This window comes from Salvia hispanica, chromosome 3, assembly GCF_029641045.1.
Source record: "Salvia hispanica isolate PSC_SH4W2 chromosome 3, Shi_PSC_v1, whole genome shotgun sequence".
Taxonomy (NCBI): Eukaryota; Viridiplantae; Streptophyta; class Magnoliopsida; order Lamiales; family Lamiaceae; genus Salvia; species Salvia hispanica.
This window is the reverse complement of record NC_142694.1, coordinates 35,891,468-35,903,953: the sequence shown is the minus strand read 5'-3', so window position 1 is coordinate 35,903,953 and position 12,486 is coordinate 35,891,468. Positions and strand designations below refer to the sequence as shown.

At 35.4% G+C, this 12,486-nt stretch overlaps 3 protein-coding genes across 3 annotated transcripts; 1 reads left to right on the top strand and 2 right to left on the bottom strand.

Annotated features, from left to right (window-relative positions):
• Positions 1–1,046: 1,046 nt before the first annotated feature.
• Positions 1,047–1,857, bottom strand: LOC125198985 (uncharacterized). Its single transcript, XM_089067735.1, has one exon. It carries the CDS (start codon positions 1,780–1,782, stop codon positions 1,183–1,185), a length of 600 nt encoding a protein of 199 aa, XP_088923861.1. The 5' UTR covers positions 1,783–1,857; the 3' UTR covers positions 1,047–1,182.
• Positions 1,858–4,739: 2,882 nt separating this feature from the next.
• LOC125212017 (uncharacterized) lies at positions 4,740–6,521 on the bottom strand. The gene is made up of 2 exons (XM_048112020.2): positions 5,861–6,521; positions 4,740–5,144 (listed from the first exon to the last, which is right to left on the bottom strand). The coding sequence occupies exons 1-2, from the start codon at positions 6,404–6,406 to the stop codon at positions 4,938–4,940; spliced, it is 753 nt and encodes a 250-aa protein (XP_047967977.1). The 5' UTR covers positions 6,407–6,521; the 3' UTR covers positions 4,740–4,937.
• Positions 6,522–9,016: 2,495 nt separating this feature from the next.
• On the top strand, positions 9,017–11,436 carry LOC125216785 (uncharacterized). The gene is made up of 3 exons (XM_048118553.2): positions 9,017–9,689; positions 10,191–10,431; positions 10,933–11,436. Exons 1-3 carry the CDS (start codon positions 9,154–9,156, stop codon positions 11,140–11,142), a joined length of 987 nt encoding a protein of 328 aa, XP_047974510.1. The 5' UTR covers positions 9,017–9,153; the 3' UTR covers positions 11,143–11,436.
• The last annotated feature ends 1,050 nt before the right edge of the window (positions 11,437–12,486 follow it).

Genomic DNA, 12,486 nt, shown 5'->3' with positions numbered 1-12,486 from the left:
TAAGATGCTCAAATATAACAATTCCAACTTACAATATCACAAATAGTACACATACATGTATACGTCTCCTTTGTACCTCAACCCTCCTCCATCAAATTCAAAAGAATGAGTTAGATCATCAAAATACTTTTAAATAGTAGTGATTCATACTAGTATAAATCAACTACCAAAGGAATATATTATTCAAAAATAATAATAATTATTATTATTATTAGCGATCATAATATAATGGGCACATTGGCAGAAAAAAATACATAAATTTAAATTTTGAATCTATTTTAGTACTATATAGTACTACAACTTTGCAAATTAGTTTAAAAAAAAGTTGAAAGTTTGAATTTGTTTGCATCGAACTCATGGTGGAAATTTTTTTGCTAAAATTTTGTTTTTAATATAGCAATCGAAAAGTCATACTACATAAATTTTACTATTGATGAGTTAAACGATATCGTCTAATAATTACAAAGAGAACAATATCGTTCAATAATAAGTGAGATAAGATTTTTTCGTCTATGAGATTAGTGGGAACACTTCAAACTTCATGGTTATTTCCACTAGTTTTTAAAATTATGAGAGAGATTAAATTTTTTTAAATACTCCAATTTAGTACTTCTATAGTAAGAAAAAGGAATAAGATTGCCCAAAGTGATTATAGGCAGACACGAATCAGAACAATGAATAGAAAAGTGGCATAATTAATCTTGACATTCTTCAAGCTAAATCCCCAATAATTAAACAACTAATCAAACTAATCCATTTCAATATAAAGCTACCCAAAATACCACTTTAATTATCATAAAAATCAACATATATATCTTCATTATTCAGTACTATTACAAACACTACTTTTACTATTACACCAATTGGCACATTCATCAAATGGCATCATATTCCCACATAAATACTCCTAATATATTTGTGACAAAAATATCTCACCGAGTCAGCATCCTTAGCCACTAAGCAAAAAATATTAATGAATAAAGTAAAAAATAACTCACATCACTATCAAAATCCATGCGAATAATCTATATGGACAGATAAATAACTCCGATCACCAAAAAATTAGATACCATTTCATAATAAGTTCCGAAAATGGAATTGATTAATTTAGCATATATGAAAAATAAATAATTCAATGCCGGTTTCCAATTTCCATTTATTTTTATAATTTTTTTTCTTCACTCACACATTCGGACTCCAAAGCCTCCATAAACGCGAGCTGAATATCCCCATCACGTCCGGCAACACTTTCCTCGCCAGCCCCTTATGCGGCGGCGCCGCCGTCTCCGCCGCGGCCACCTCCTCGGTTTCCTCCACACTCACTCCCGGGATGATTAATTCACCAACTTCGGTTTCCGGCGGCGGCGGAGCGGCGGCGGAGAGGCGGCGTTCTTGATTTTCCGGCGGCGAGGGTTTGTTCCGGCGGCTGCGCTTCTTGATTTTGGGGGCGGAGGGGAGGCGGAGCTCGAATGCGTCGATGGCGCGGTGGATGAGGAGGCGGTTGGGGGAGGAATCCCAGCGGAGCCAGAAGGCGGTGTAGCAGTGGAAGCAGTCGCAGTGGAGGAGCGGCGGCGAGTTGTGGGGGCATTGCGGCGGCTTTTTGGCGGCGGCGGCGGAGGAGGAATTGAAAGAGATTGAGAGCATGTAGGCGAGGGCCTCGCGCTCTTGGAGAGAGAGGATGGTGAGGAGAGAGAAAATGGCGGCGGGGAGGAGATTGAGGAGAGAGAAAGCGTCTCCGGCGGCGGAATTGGGAGAAGGATGGACTTTGCCTTTGTTTCTCATCTTCGCGGTTTCTGTTTTTTTTTTAATGTGAAGGCGAGGGTAAATATTTATAAATTAGAAATTCATTGGATATCAAATATGCAGGGATGAAGCATCTTTTGATGAAATGTTTTGTGAATAAATTAATGGGAAATAATTATTTTGAAATGATTTTGAGGATACATTTTTAGTTGTGATAATATAAATTTAGATTTCGATACAAAATAGAGTTTACTTCTGGCCACAAAATTTAAAGCATATTTTGACAACTTTCAGTGACGAATATCGAATATTATGGATGAGACTATGGAATTATTACCAAGAGATTTCCGTTGATGCTTTTATCGTTTACGTATGATTTTGGAGGACTTGAGTTGTTAGCCGATGAAATTTGAATTATGTCAAATTTGCTCGCCATCCGCCAAATGCTTTAAATTTGGCATAAGCCAAACTTGCCACATAACTAATTTGCTTGTCATCTACCGATTAGAGTATTTTTTTTCTCTAATTAGATTTTCGAAAAAAAAATATGAAGTTTGGTCAAATTCAGATTCATCTCGCAATTTAAAAATCAATCGGAAAACCATGAAATTTAAATTTGTTGTCAATCAACTCACGAAAAAAAAATACAACCATCTAAACGTACATTGACGATGTTTTAAAAAAAACACTTTATTTTTGTTTATAAATAAATGATGTCCTTTAATTTAATAGCGATGATATCTATATATGGTTTATTGGTTCCGTATCAAATACTCTTTCACTTTTCCTCATGTGATACTAGATTATAAATTTAAATTTTATGGTTTTTTCAACTGTTTTTTTTTTTATAATTTACCCTGAAAAATCTTACACATACTGTGGACGATTGACTGACTTAGGATTTACAGTACATTGAAAAACAGAAAAAAAAATCGTGAAATGAAATTCATAATAAATCCACTTCAAATAAGACTTGGTTTTATTATTTGTTATAATGAATAGTAGTTAATTTTTGTGCATTATTTATACACGACATAATGAGTGCCCATTCGTCCTGTGTGGCTGTGTTGTCAAATGTATACTAAACATTTTTCATCTATTTAAGTACACTCATTTCTTTAAAATTAAAATAAAAGTATAGACACATGTTATTTATGAACATGCATAGCACAAAAACGAAATATATGACAGTATGGGTCTTTTTACTTATATAATATTAATCGATAAATTGAGCTTCATTTATTGACTCTATTGATTAGATTGTTTAAGGCAGCCCTTTTCATTTCAGGCAAACTTTTATTAGTGGCCCTCATCTTTTTAATAGTGAATTAATTATTCACATTATTATATTTAAATGTTGCACACCATGGGAACTTTGTAAGCACCTTTTTTTAGTAGTGAATTAATTATTCATATAATTATATATTTAATTTTGCATACGGAACTTTGTAAGCACCTTTTAATGAAAGCAACTAACTGTACTTTTCTTATATGTTCCACTTATATTTAATTATAATACTAGTTTATTTTTGGATAAATATAAAGACTCGATCATAGGTGGCCAATCATTTAGATTATAGTAGTAGCTTTGGCTATTGATGATATGGTCCACTAACTATATAGACTGTCTTACATATGGACAATTGGTACAACTTATGGGAATTTATTCACATTCAACTACCTCATAGATTTGGCTAACGAACTCATGATGCATATATATATTTAATTGAGTATTGTTTTTAATTAAACTATTTTGTGCATATGTACACGGGCTAGAGGTGTTTGCGATTATGAAACCACCGGTTTTGTTTGGAATCGTCGGTTTCTAGAATTCTGGTTCAATTTCTGATTTTAAAATTGGCAATTTTCAATTGATTAGCTAGTTCTGGGTCGACTTTGATTCTGAACCATTTTTGTCGTACCTCAATCAAAATATTATCAATAAGCTTGTAGTTTGTGATAAATTTTCATATAGTATAACAAAACATTACCAATATATATCTCACATTATAAGTTGAAGAACAAACTAACTAAGAAGGTAGCTACAAAAGCGAACACGTTGAATTTTTATTTTTTTTGCAGTTCATGGGCCGTAGACCCAAGTCAGCAGTCAACCGGTGGTCCCGATTCCATTTTTTCGTGACTCGTCATTGATCCTGCTGAACAATAACATGGTTTAGCAATATGATCTTCTATAATTCTATTCAATATGAAAAACTAAATTTTTTTTAGAATATTGTCAATTGACTCATTTACCAACAAATGATACTTATTTCACAATTGTATATGTTTGGTAAGTAAAATCTATTATAATCAGAAAACTGAAACATAGTTAGGTGAGATAGATCCACTTGAATACCTATGAAAAGCCCAACCAAAACTTTAGAAAATCCAAGGGAGGATCAATGTTGGTAACCGATTAAGTGTCCATTTTACCTAAAACTATTCTAAAAAATATTGATTTCATCAAAATTATAGATCAATCCCTCCTTAAAAGGTTTGATAAGACGACAAAATTATTTTTCAACTTACATACCCCTATTTTGAACCTTATATATGCTACACTACACTCCATTTGCTATTTCATTCTTGCCTTAATTTTGTTAACCATGATTATAAGTTTTACTATGTTTTAAAACCATCAAAAGTTCAATTTTTTCGCTAACGACATTCAAACACAGTACAAGTGTGGAAAAGATCCCCATTTTCTTCAGGAACGAAGTTCAGATGCAATGTGGGCAAGAAGATCATTTTTTTGTAAATTAATGAGATTGATCTTGACTTCGTAAATTAACGAGGGCATGGGGATTAATTGAGAACGATCTATTGGATTGATGCTCGTTCACAAACCAATGAGGCAAGGGTATTGATCGAGACAAAATCTCACTCTTATTCGTGATAAAAGATAATCTCATCCTTCGAAAATAATCAAGAGACCGAGTTCTTCGCGAACAAAGTTCAAAATCAATGAGGAGAAACGGATTAATCGAGAAAGATATCTTGTAGGTCAAATACCAATTCAAGAAAGAAAAAGGCTAGTTAATTCAAAACAACCAACCAAATGGGACCAAAATACATATGCATCTACTTACATTGATTAGTCGCCAGAACCAAACTACAAACTTACAATGCAACCCTCACACACACACATAGAAATTCTTACCACCAAAATAGAGAGAGAGATTATGATGGAATCAATCAGCCTTTGTGTCGGATTTGGGTGATGCAGCCTTGAATTTATCATGAGCGGATTTGGAAAGTGTCTCGGCGTCTCTCTCTTTAAAATACCTCTCAAACGCCCTCGGCAAAAACCTCGGAATTAGAAAGCAAAACAAATTCACCGAGAAATACGCCATATTCAACACTGCCAAACCCCTCCCGAACCAGAACCACCCCACATCCTGCACAAAACAAAAACCAGACATCAACACATGTCAAATGAATCACGAAAGCAGTTACATTAAACGAAAACGACCACATTGGTACGCATCATTGTTTTCATAAACTCAAGTGATTGATACAAATTCTTTAAATCGTGGTGTTTGCAGTATTGTGTGTTGTGTTGTGCGTGAACAATGTGTAGTGAATTGTGTTGTCTAATGCATCTAGAGTGCGGACAATGCAGTGTAGTATGTATTGTATGAGAATAATGTTTTGGGTGTGCAGGATGTGTATTGTGTGTGTAGTATATGTATTGTATGTCTAGAGAATAATGTTTTGGGTGTGCAGTATGTGTATTGTGTGTGTACGCAACGTATGCGTGCAATACATCATGCATAATACATAGAGCATACGTCACTATATGTAGTTTATGCATTGTATACAATGCACAAACACAAACAGAACACAACACACAATACTGACACATGCTCTAGATGCACTAGACACGATTCATTGCACACATGTTGCATGTGTTTTAATGTGTGCATTATGTATGCACTTTGTTGTGTCTGGTACAACTAGAGTGTACTCTATGAGTACTGATTTTTAAATATTTCTTATGATTATAAGAATTCAAATCCAAATGGTAGGATTTGAAATTGAAAGCTCTAATTCTAAATTCAAACCCCCAATTCCAAAGTACCAAACACAAGGACGAAAAGCAACAAAGCATTACATCGAAATCCGCGTTAGCAGGGAGGGTCTTGTTGACCCAAACATCATTGATCCAATCAAGCACCACGAAGATCCGGCGCACGGTGTACATAATTGGCACGAGCGCCCTCACCGGCGCCGAGAAGAGCGACAAGCCACTCACAATATTCTCCGTCAAAATCTGGAACGACAAGAGGAACAAGTGCGGCGTCGCGGACCGCACCGCGTGGTCGTCTCCCCGGGCGAACCCCCCCAGCGCGTACGCCAGCGGCAGGAACAGCCCCACGGTGGTCCCCGCCACGACGTACGCGCGGAAGAGGCGGCCGCCCTGGAAGATCTCGGGCGACTTCCCAGGCGCCGCGGAGGACGGGGCCGGGAAGACGAGGCGCGAGAGCACGACGAAGTAGGCCGAGGCGAGGGCCGGGAAGGCGAGGTCGAGGAGGGGGACGAGGCCGCTCGCGGAGAAGATCATGATGAACGCCACCAGCTGGAGCTCGATCACGCGGAGGGACCCCATCACCCCTCCTCCCGAAGAGGCCGGAGACAAGCCCACGGACACGCCAGACATTTGCTGCTGAATCTGTGTATAGATAAATTACTATTAGAATTGTTACACAAAAAGATTGATTGAATTAATTAGATGAATTGGTGCAATTGAAAGCGAGAAGATGATGCTGACGAAGGAGATGAGATCTTGACAAAATTCAACCGAAATGAGAGATCGTTGGAGAGTTCATATGTTGCCACGTGTCGGCCTACTAATACGTGTCACGAATTTGCCACACAGATTTTGCACGAATTTGGTCACGCAAATAATATCGACTACTATAATTCTATAAAGGACGAAAAATTATGTGTTTAAACTGCCATCCACCCAAAATAAATTGAATTTTTTCCCAAGTAAATACAAGTCACTTACCCATGTTTTTTTTTTGTGACTTGGTTATTTAACCAGTGTAAAATATGCATACTTTTATTATTTACTTAAAATAAATGGATTACTTTAATTGATTTACAAGAATTTCAATTTTTGTGGGCCTGTCGACCAGTGGATTGGGCTTTGTTTGAATCTATATTGATTTACAAAACCTTAAGTTTTGTGGGCCTATCGACGAATGGATTGGGCTTTGTTTGGATTACTTGTATTGATTTACAGACCTTAATATTTTGTACTTGTAGGCTTTATGCTTTACTGCAAGCTATGGGTTGGACCACGAAAGTTTGAATAATTTTAATCTCACAAAGTTTTCGCATTTCAATTTTATCATTTGATAATGGACTCGCACTGAACTAACTTAATTTATCCACGTTTTATTATAAAACTAATAGTATTATATAAAAGTAAGATCCACGTTCTACTATCTTATAAACACACTTTCTATTGCATTTCTTCAAACTCGTATCATGTCAAAACATGCAAAATTTTGTGGAACAAAGAGAGAAAGTAATTAAAAGTATTGTTCTTCCAACTGGAAAATTAAGCAATTCCTTCAAAAAAGAAAAGAAAAGAAAAAGAAAATGAAGCAATTACTTTAGGATGTCTAGAAAGGAAATACAGATCACATAGTAACAAATAATACAGAAAGTATATTAATACTAGAGTATGAATTTAGAACGAATTCTAAGACATACTGATACTATAAGGACTAAGGAGTATATGCGAATTTTCATTTTCACTTGTACACACAATATAGCAATTACCTTTAAATTGATATTTGTAATTCTGAAATTAATTTTAAAATTTTAAGGCACACAAGTTCACATTTGGTACAAATGTGAATGTTTACTATCTGCAAATGGAATAAATTGCAACCCTATCTACAAACAGTGGTGCAGCTAAATTCAAAACAACAAACTTGTTTCCTTTTTTTTAACACACTATAATAATGTAATTATCTGAGAATTTTCATTTTTACTTTTACACATAATATAGCAATTACCTTTTATTTGATTTTGAAATTCTGAAAATTGATTTTAATTTTTGAAGGCAAAAAGCTCACATTTGGTACAAATGTTAATGTTTATTTTCTGCCAATGGAATTAATTGCAATCCTACCTGTAAACAGTGATGCAGCTAAATTCAAAACAATAACGTTCAAAATATCAAAACATAGTCATCCGTAAATTACTAAATTTAGAAATTAATTAGAAAGTATATGACCAAATACTTACCCATTTCTCATCCGCAATTAAGACACATGGGTGTTTTTAAAATGACAATAAATATTGCACTAATTGTTAGTAATTACCATATCAATGCATTGAATTTTTTTTCCTAAAAATGCACAGAAAGAAATACAAAAAAGGCCTTAGAGAAATTATTTGAGTTTTGTCAACTTATTCTCACAGCTTTAAAATAAGTACGAAAAAAGTTTGAAATTTGAATCTAATCATTTATCTGGGAACACAAATTTAAGGAGAAATTGTGTACGATATGGAATTTGATGAATCATATGCAGATATCATCACTAGCGAGTTAAATGATGTCGTGCATTCATAAATGAAATTATATCGTTTGACTAAAAAACATTAACATATATCCAAAAATTGTCTGAATTATTATGTGATAAGTAGTCTTGACAATCGAACGATACCTATGAGTATTCATTCATGTTCGATTTTAAACATATATCCGAAAATTATCACAGTTTATCATCGTGTTTTAAATTGATGACATGTTAATTTTATCGTGCAACTAATTACTCTGTTGAGCTAGCTAGAAACCCAAATGTTTGAGATTAGAGTTGAAAATTTGTAACATCACAAAATTTTAATCTGATTAGTCGCATACAATTAATCCAAACTTGAGAACGATACCAAAACCTAATGAAGTAGCATAATTGATTGACGTCAGTCACTACACGTAAGCTACTATAAATTTTTTTAAACAAGCTACTACACGTCAGTCACTACACGTAAGCTACTACAATTTAATAATTATTTTATAATTAATATAGAAAGTACAAAATGTAACAAAAATTCCACGAAATTTCTATCATTTTGAAACGAAAATATTCCACCAAAATTTGTAATACGCGGTATAGTTTTCAGGTTCCCGCCGTAAGCGATTACCAACTAGTCAACTATTTCCTAGAAAGCCACACGAACCAATCACATCGAGCCACGTGTCGGAATGTACCTCCCTCACACGCTTAAATACCCGCCTCGATTCCCACACGTGTGTCATAATCTATCCGTTAACCCTAATTTCCCTCTCCTACCCCCTCTCTCTCTCTCTCCCTAACGTCTCTTTTCCAAGAAAAAAAAGAAAACGTAAAAAAAAAGAAAAAAATAAATTAAAAAAACTCGAAAAAAATGGGAAAGCTAATCTGCGACTCCACGGCGTCGTCTCCGGTGATCCCATGGCGCGATCCGACCACCACCCCCTCCGCCGATCAGGCGTCGGTGCCGCCGCCGGAGATCGCGTGGGAGAGCGTGCCGGGGCTGGAGGACCAGCAGAAGCGGCACCTCACGCGCCTCTACACCAAGGGGGTCCTGTGGAAGCATCCCGAGGACAAGAGCCTCAACATTGTGTTCCGCCTCGTGCACGGCGGAGAGGTCGAGGCGGACGGGAACTGCCTCTTCACGGCGGCGCGTAAGTCCATGGGGATCGATTGCGCGGCGCGTGAGCTGCGGCTGAGGACGGTCAAGAGATTCGTCGAGGATCTTGGATCGGTGGACGTGGAGACGAGGAGGTTCATCGAATCCGCGATTAGGAACATGTACGCGCCGGATCTGAAGTCGGGGTGGGGGATCCATGTCGTCCAGGAGGTTAAGATGCTGGCGAAGAAGGAAGATCGGGAGAAATTGGATTCCGCCATTGATGAGCTGGTTCAGCTAGGTATGCAGAGGTATGTGTACCGATTTGTTTTCCGATCTGGTCAATTTCTTAGATCTGGTTTTGTATGAAGACCAAATGTGATTCATTACCCTAATTTTTCTCTCCCTAGTCTTGAGTTTCATAAATCTGGATTAAAACTGATGCAATTTATTTTTCATTTTTTATGCATTATTTGATTTGACTGTTTGGACAATGCCTCTTGTTGTTGTTGGAAAGAATACTCAAAATTAGGGAAATACATTAGAATATAAAATTGAATACATTTGGATTAACGAATTTTGTGTTTGAGCGATTCAGAGATTAATTTAATTTTTTCTTAATCTCTACTAGTCTCTCAGATTTATAGAATTCATTTTCGATATATTGAAATACATTGGCCATTTCTGGAGATCTTTGGCCATTTCTGGAGATCTTTGATAGGAGAAAAAGACTTGTCAAAATCTTACAATGTTGCATATATTCATATGGGTATTGTGTTATTCTGATTGTTGGTTTTTGGAAATGATTGAAGAGAAATGGCTGCTGAGTCTATTTACAAAGAAAGATGTATAGCTGTGGATGATGGGCTGAGTTGGGCCAAGTACATGTCAATATCAGGATCCGGTGAGGACGAATACCATATCATCAATCTGCAGTACACGGAGGAGGGTCTACTGACGGTTGATGAGAACAGAAATGGCCATTCCGCGGCCTTTGGTGATGACATAGCCATAGAGTGCCTCGCTACTGAGTTCAAAAGAGAAATCTTTGTGGTAAGAATGCATTCGTTTTGCTCTGCAATGTGCACTCATCAAGATGGATACGATATAGGGTGATTGATTTGGTGCTCGGTTTTAGTGATTTTTCGACCTACTATCTATATCTATCATACTCTTACCTTAGCCACATTACAACCTAGATTTGAAGACCTTGTGTCATGAATCTTACTCGATTATGTGAAGATGTTTGATTTTAAATTCATGAATTTGCTAAATGATCGTTGTTTGATGAATCGATAATGAGTTTGAGTTGTGAAAGATTATGCTTGGCCTTATTGTATGGTGCACAACGTAGGGTGATTTAATTTTGTGATCGATTTTTGTGGTTTTCTACCTACCATCTATATCTATCCCCACCCGTACCTTAGAAACATTACAATCTAAATTTCAAGACCTTTTGATTCATTTGTTGATGCTTTTATATTGTGATGAATCAATGATGATGGTTTGAGTTGTCTACTTGTCTTGGCCTTATTGAGTTATGTATGTATGCAGCTGCAAGCGCACGGATCAGATGCAATGGTTGACGAAGACAACTGTGTGTTCTTCTTGCCTCATCGGCCAAGAAGTGAGATTTGTGAGGCGCCGTTGTTTCTGTTCATGAAAGGGACGGGATGGTGTGGAGCCGGAGCAGATCATTACGAGCCTTTGGTGGCGCATCGGTCAGTGCTGAGCTCGATGGAGAAAGTAGCCTTGGTGCTCTAGAGGGTTTGGTTTAACCATTTTTGTAGGCTATTGTTGGGAAGATTGGGATCGATTCTTTTCTAATTATTCAAGTTTTGGTTGACAAGATTTGTGATTTATTTTTTGTTTTTTGGCATGGGAAGTTGTAGTTTTAGAGCGGCCTTTTGTTTTTGTAGTGTATTGTGAGGGTAGTTTAGAACTGAAACTGATCTTCTGTTGTATTGTGGGAATGAGCATTCTCTTCATTCTATTCAACTTGGACTTTTTTCATTTTATAATATCGTGAAATCAGGTTTTTATGGTTTTTTTCGCCAATTATGTTGCAAGTCTGATTTTAGCTCTGAATTATAATTATTGTTTGATTTTAGTAGTCATTTAAATCACTAACTTCAATTTAATTTTGATGCCTATACCATTTGAAAATGAAATACAGGGAGTATTACACTGAGATAAACAAATTTTGATTTTAGCTCTGAATTATAATGGAGTATTAAATTAAGAGAAATTTAGGATGTATTTGTTCTAATTATCAGACTTTAAGAGATTAATATTGTATATTGTCATTATCTTATTTATCTTTGTTGTATTAGGATTGCTTGATTTAAGGTAGCTATTGTTTTGCTTAAACTCAAATTTCGACGAGATATATTAGCTTTTTGTGTCGGAATATATTATACACGCGGTGCTTAAACTCAAATTTCATGGATAACAATTCAAAATATTATTTAAGATAAACTAAAAGTTGAGGACAAAATCTTATTACTGTTAAATAAGAGGAGCACAATATTTTTTGTTAAGAATATAACAATTCTTAAAATAAAAGGATGACTTTAATAGTCTTAAAGATAGATAATTAATCCCACTATCCCAAAGACTCTATGGGCATCTCTAGAAGAAATAGGTAAATTGAGAATTTCATATCTACTACTCCTACTTCTTTATAAAATTAAATGCATCCCCTTGAAATCGTGCATTTTAAGAGAAGGTAAATTGAATTTTAGGTCAAATGAGATTCTATTTGCACTTTTTTTTTTACCTATTCATCTACTCCCCCGTCTATACATATATAAAAGGAGAATTTTGGGAGTATTTATGAAATTATCAAAGAGAATTTTGGAGTATTTATGGAATTATAATTTAAGTTTAAATATATAATTTAGATACTATAATGTAGACATTTAAGAATGAAAACTATACTATAGACGTTGCCTTCCCATGCTTTGAATCATTTCACACTTTCCATTCAATATTATTAATACTGGAAAATTAAATAAGTTTTTAATTATCTAATAAACTTTAGGCGTTTTCCATTGATTTAATAATAAGTTTTTAATTAGCTAATAAAGTTTAGGCATTTTACGTTAT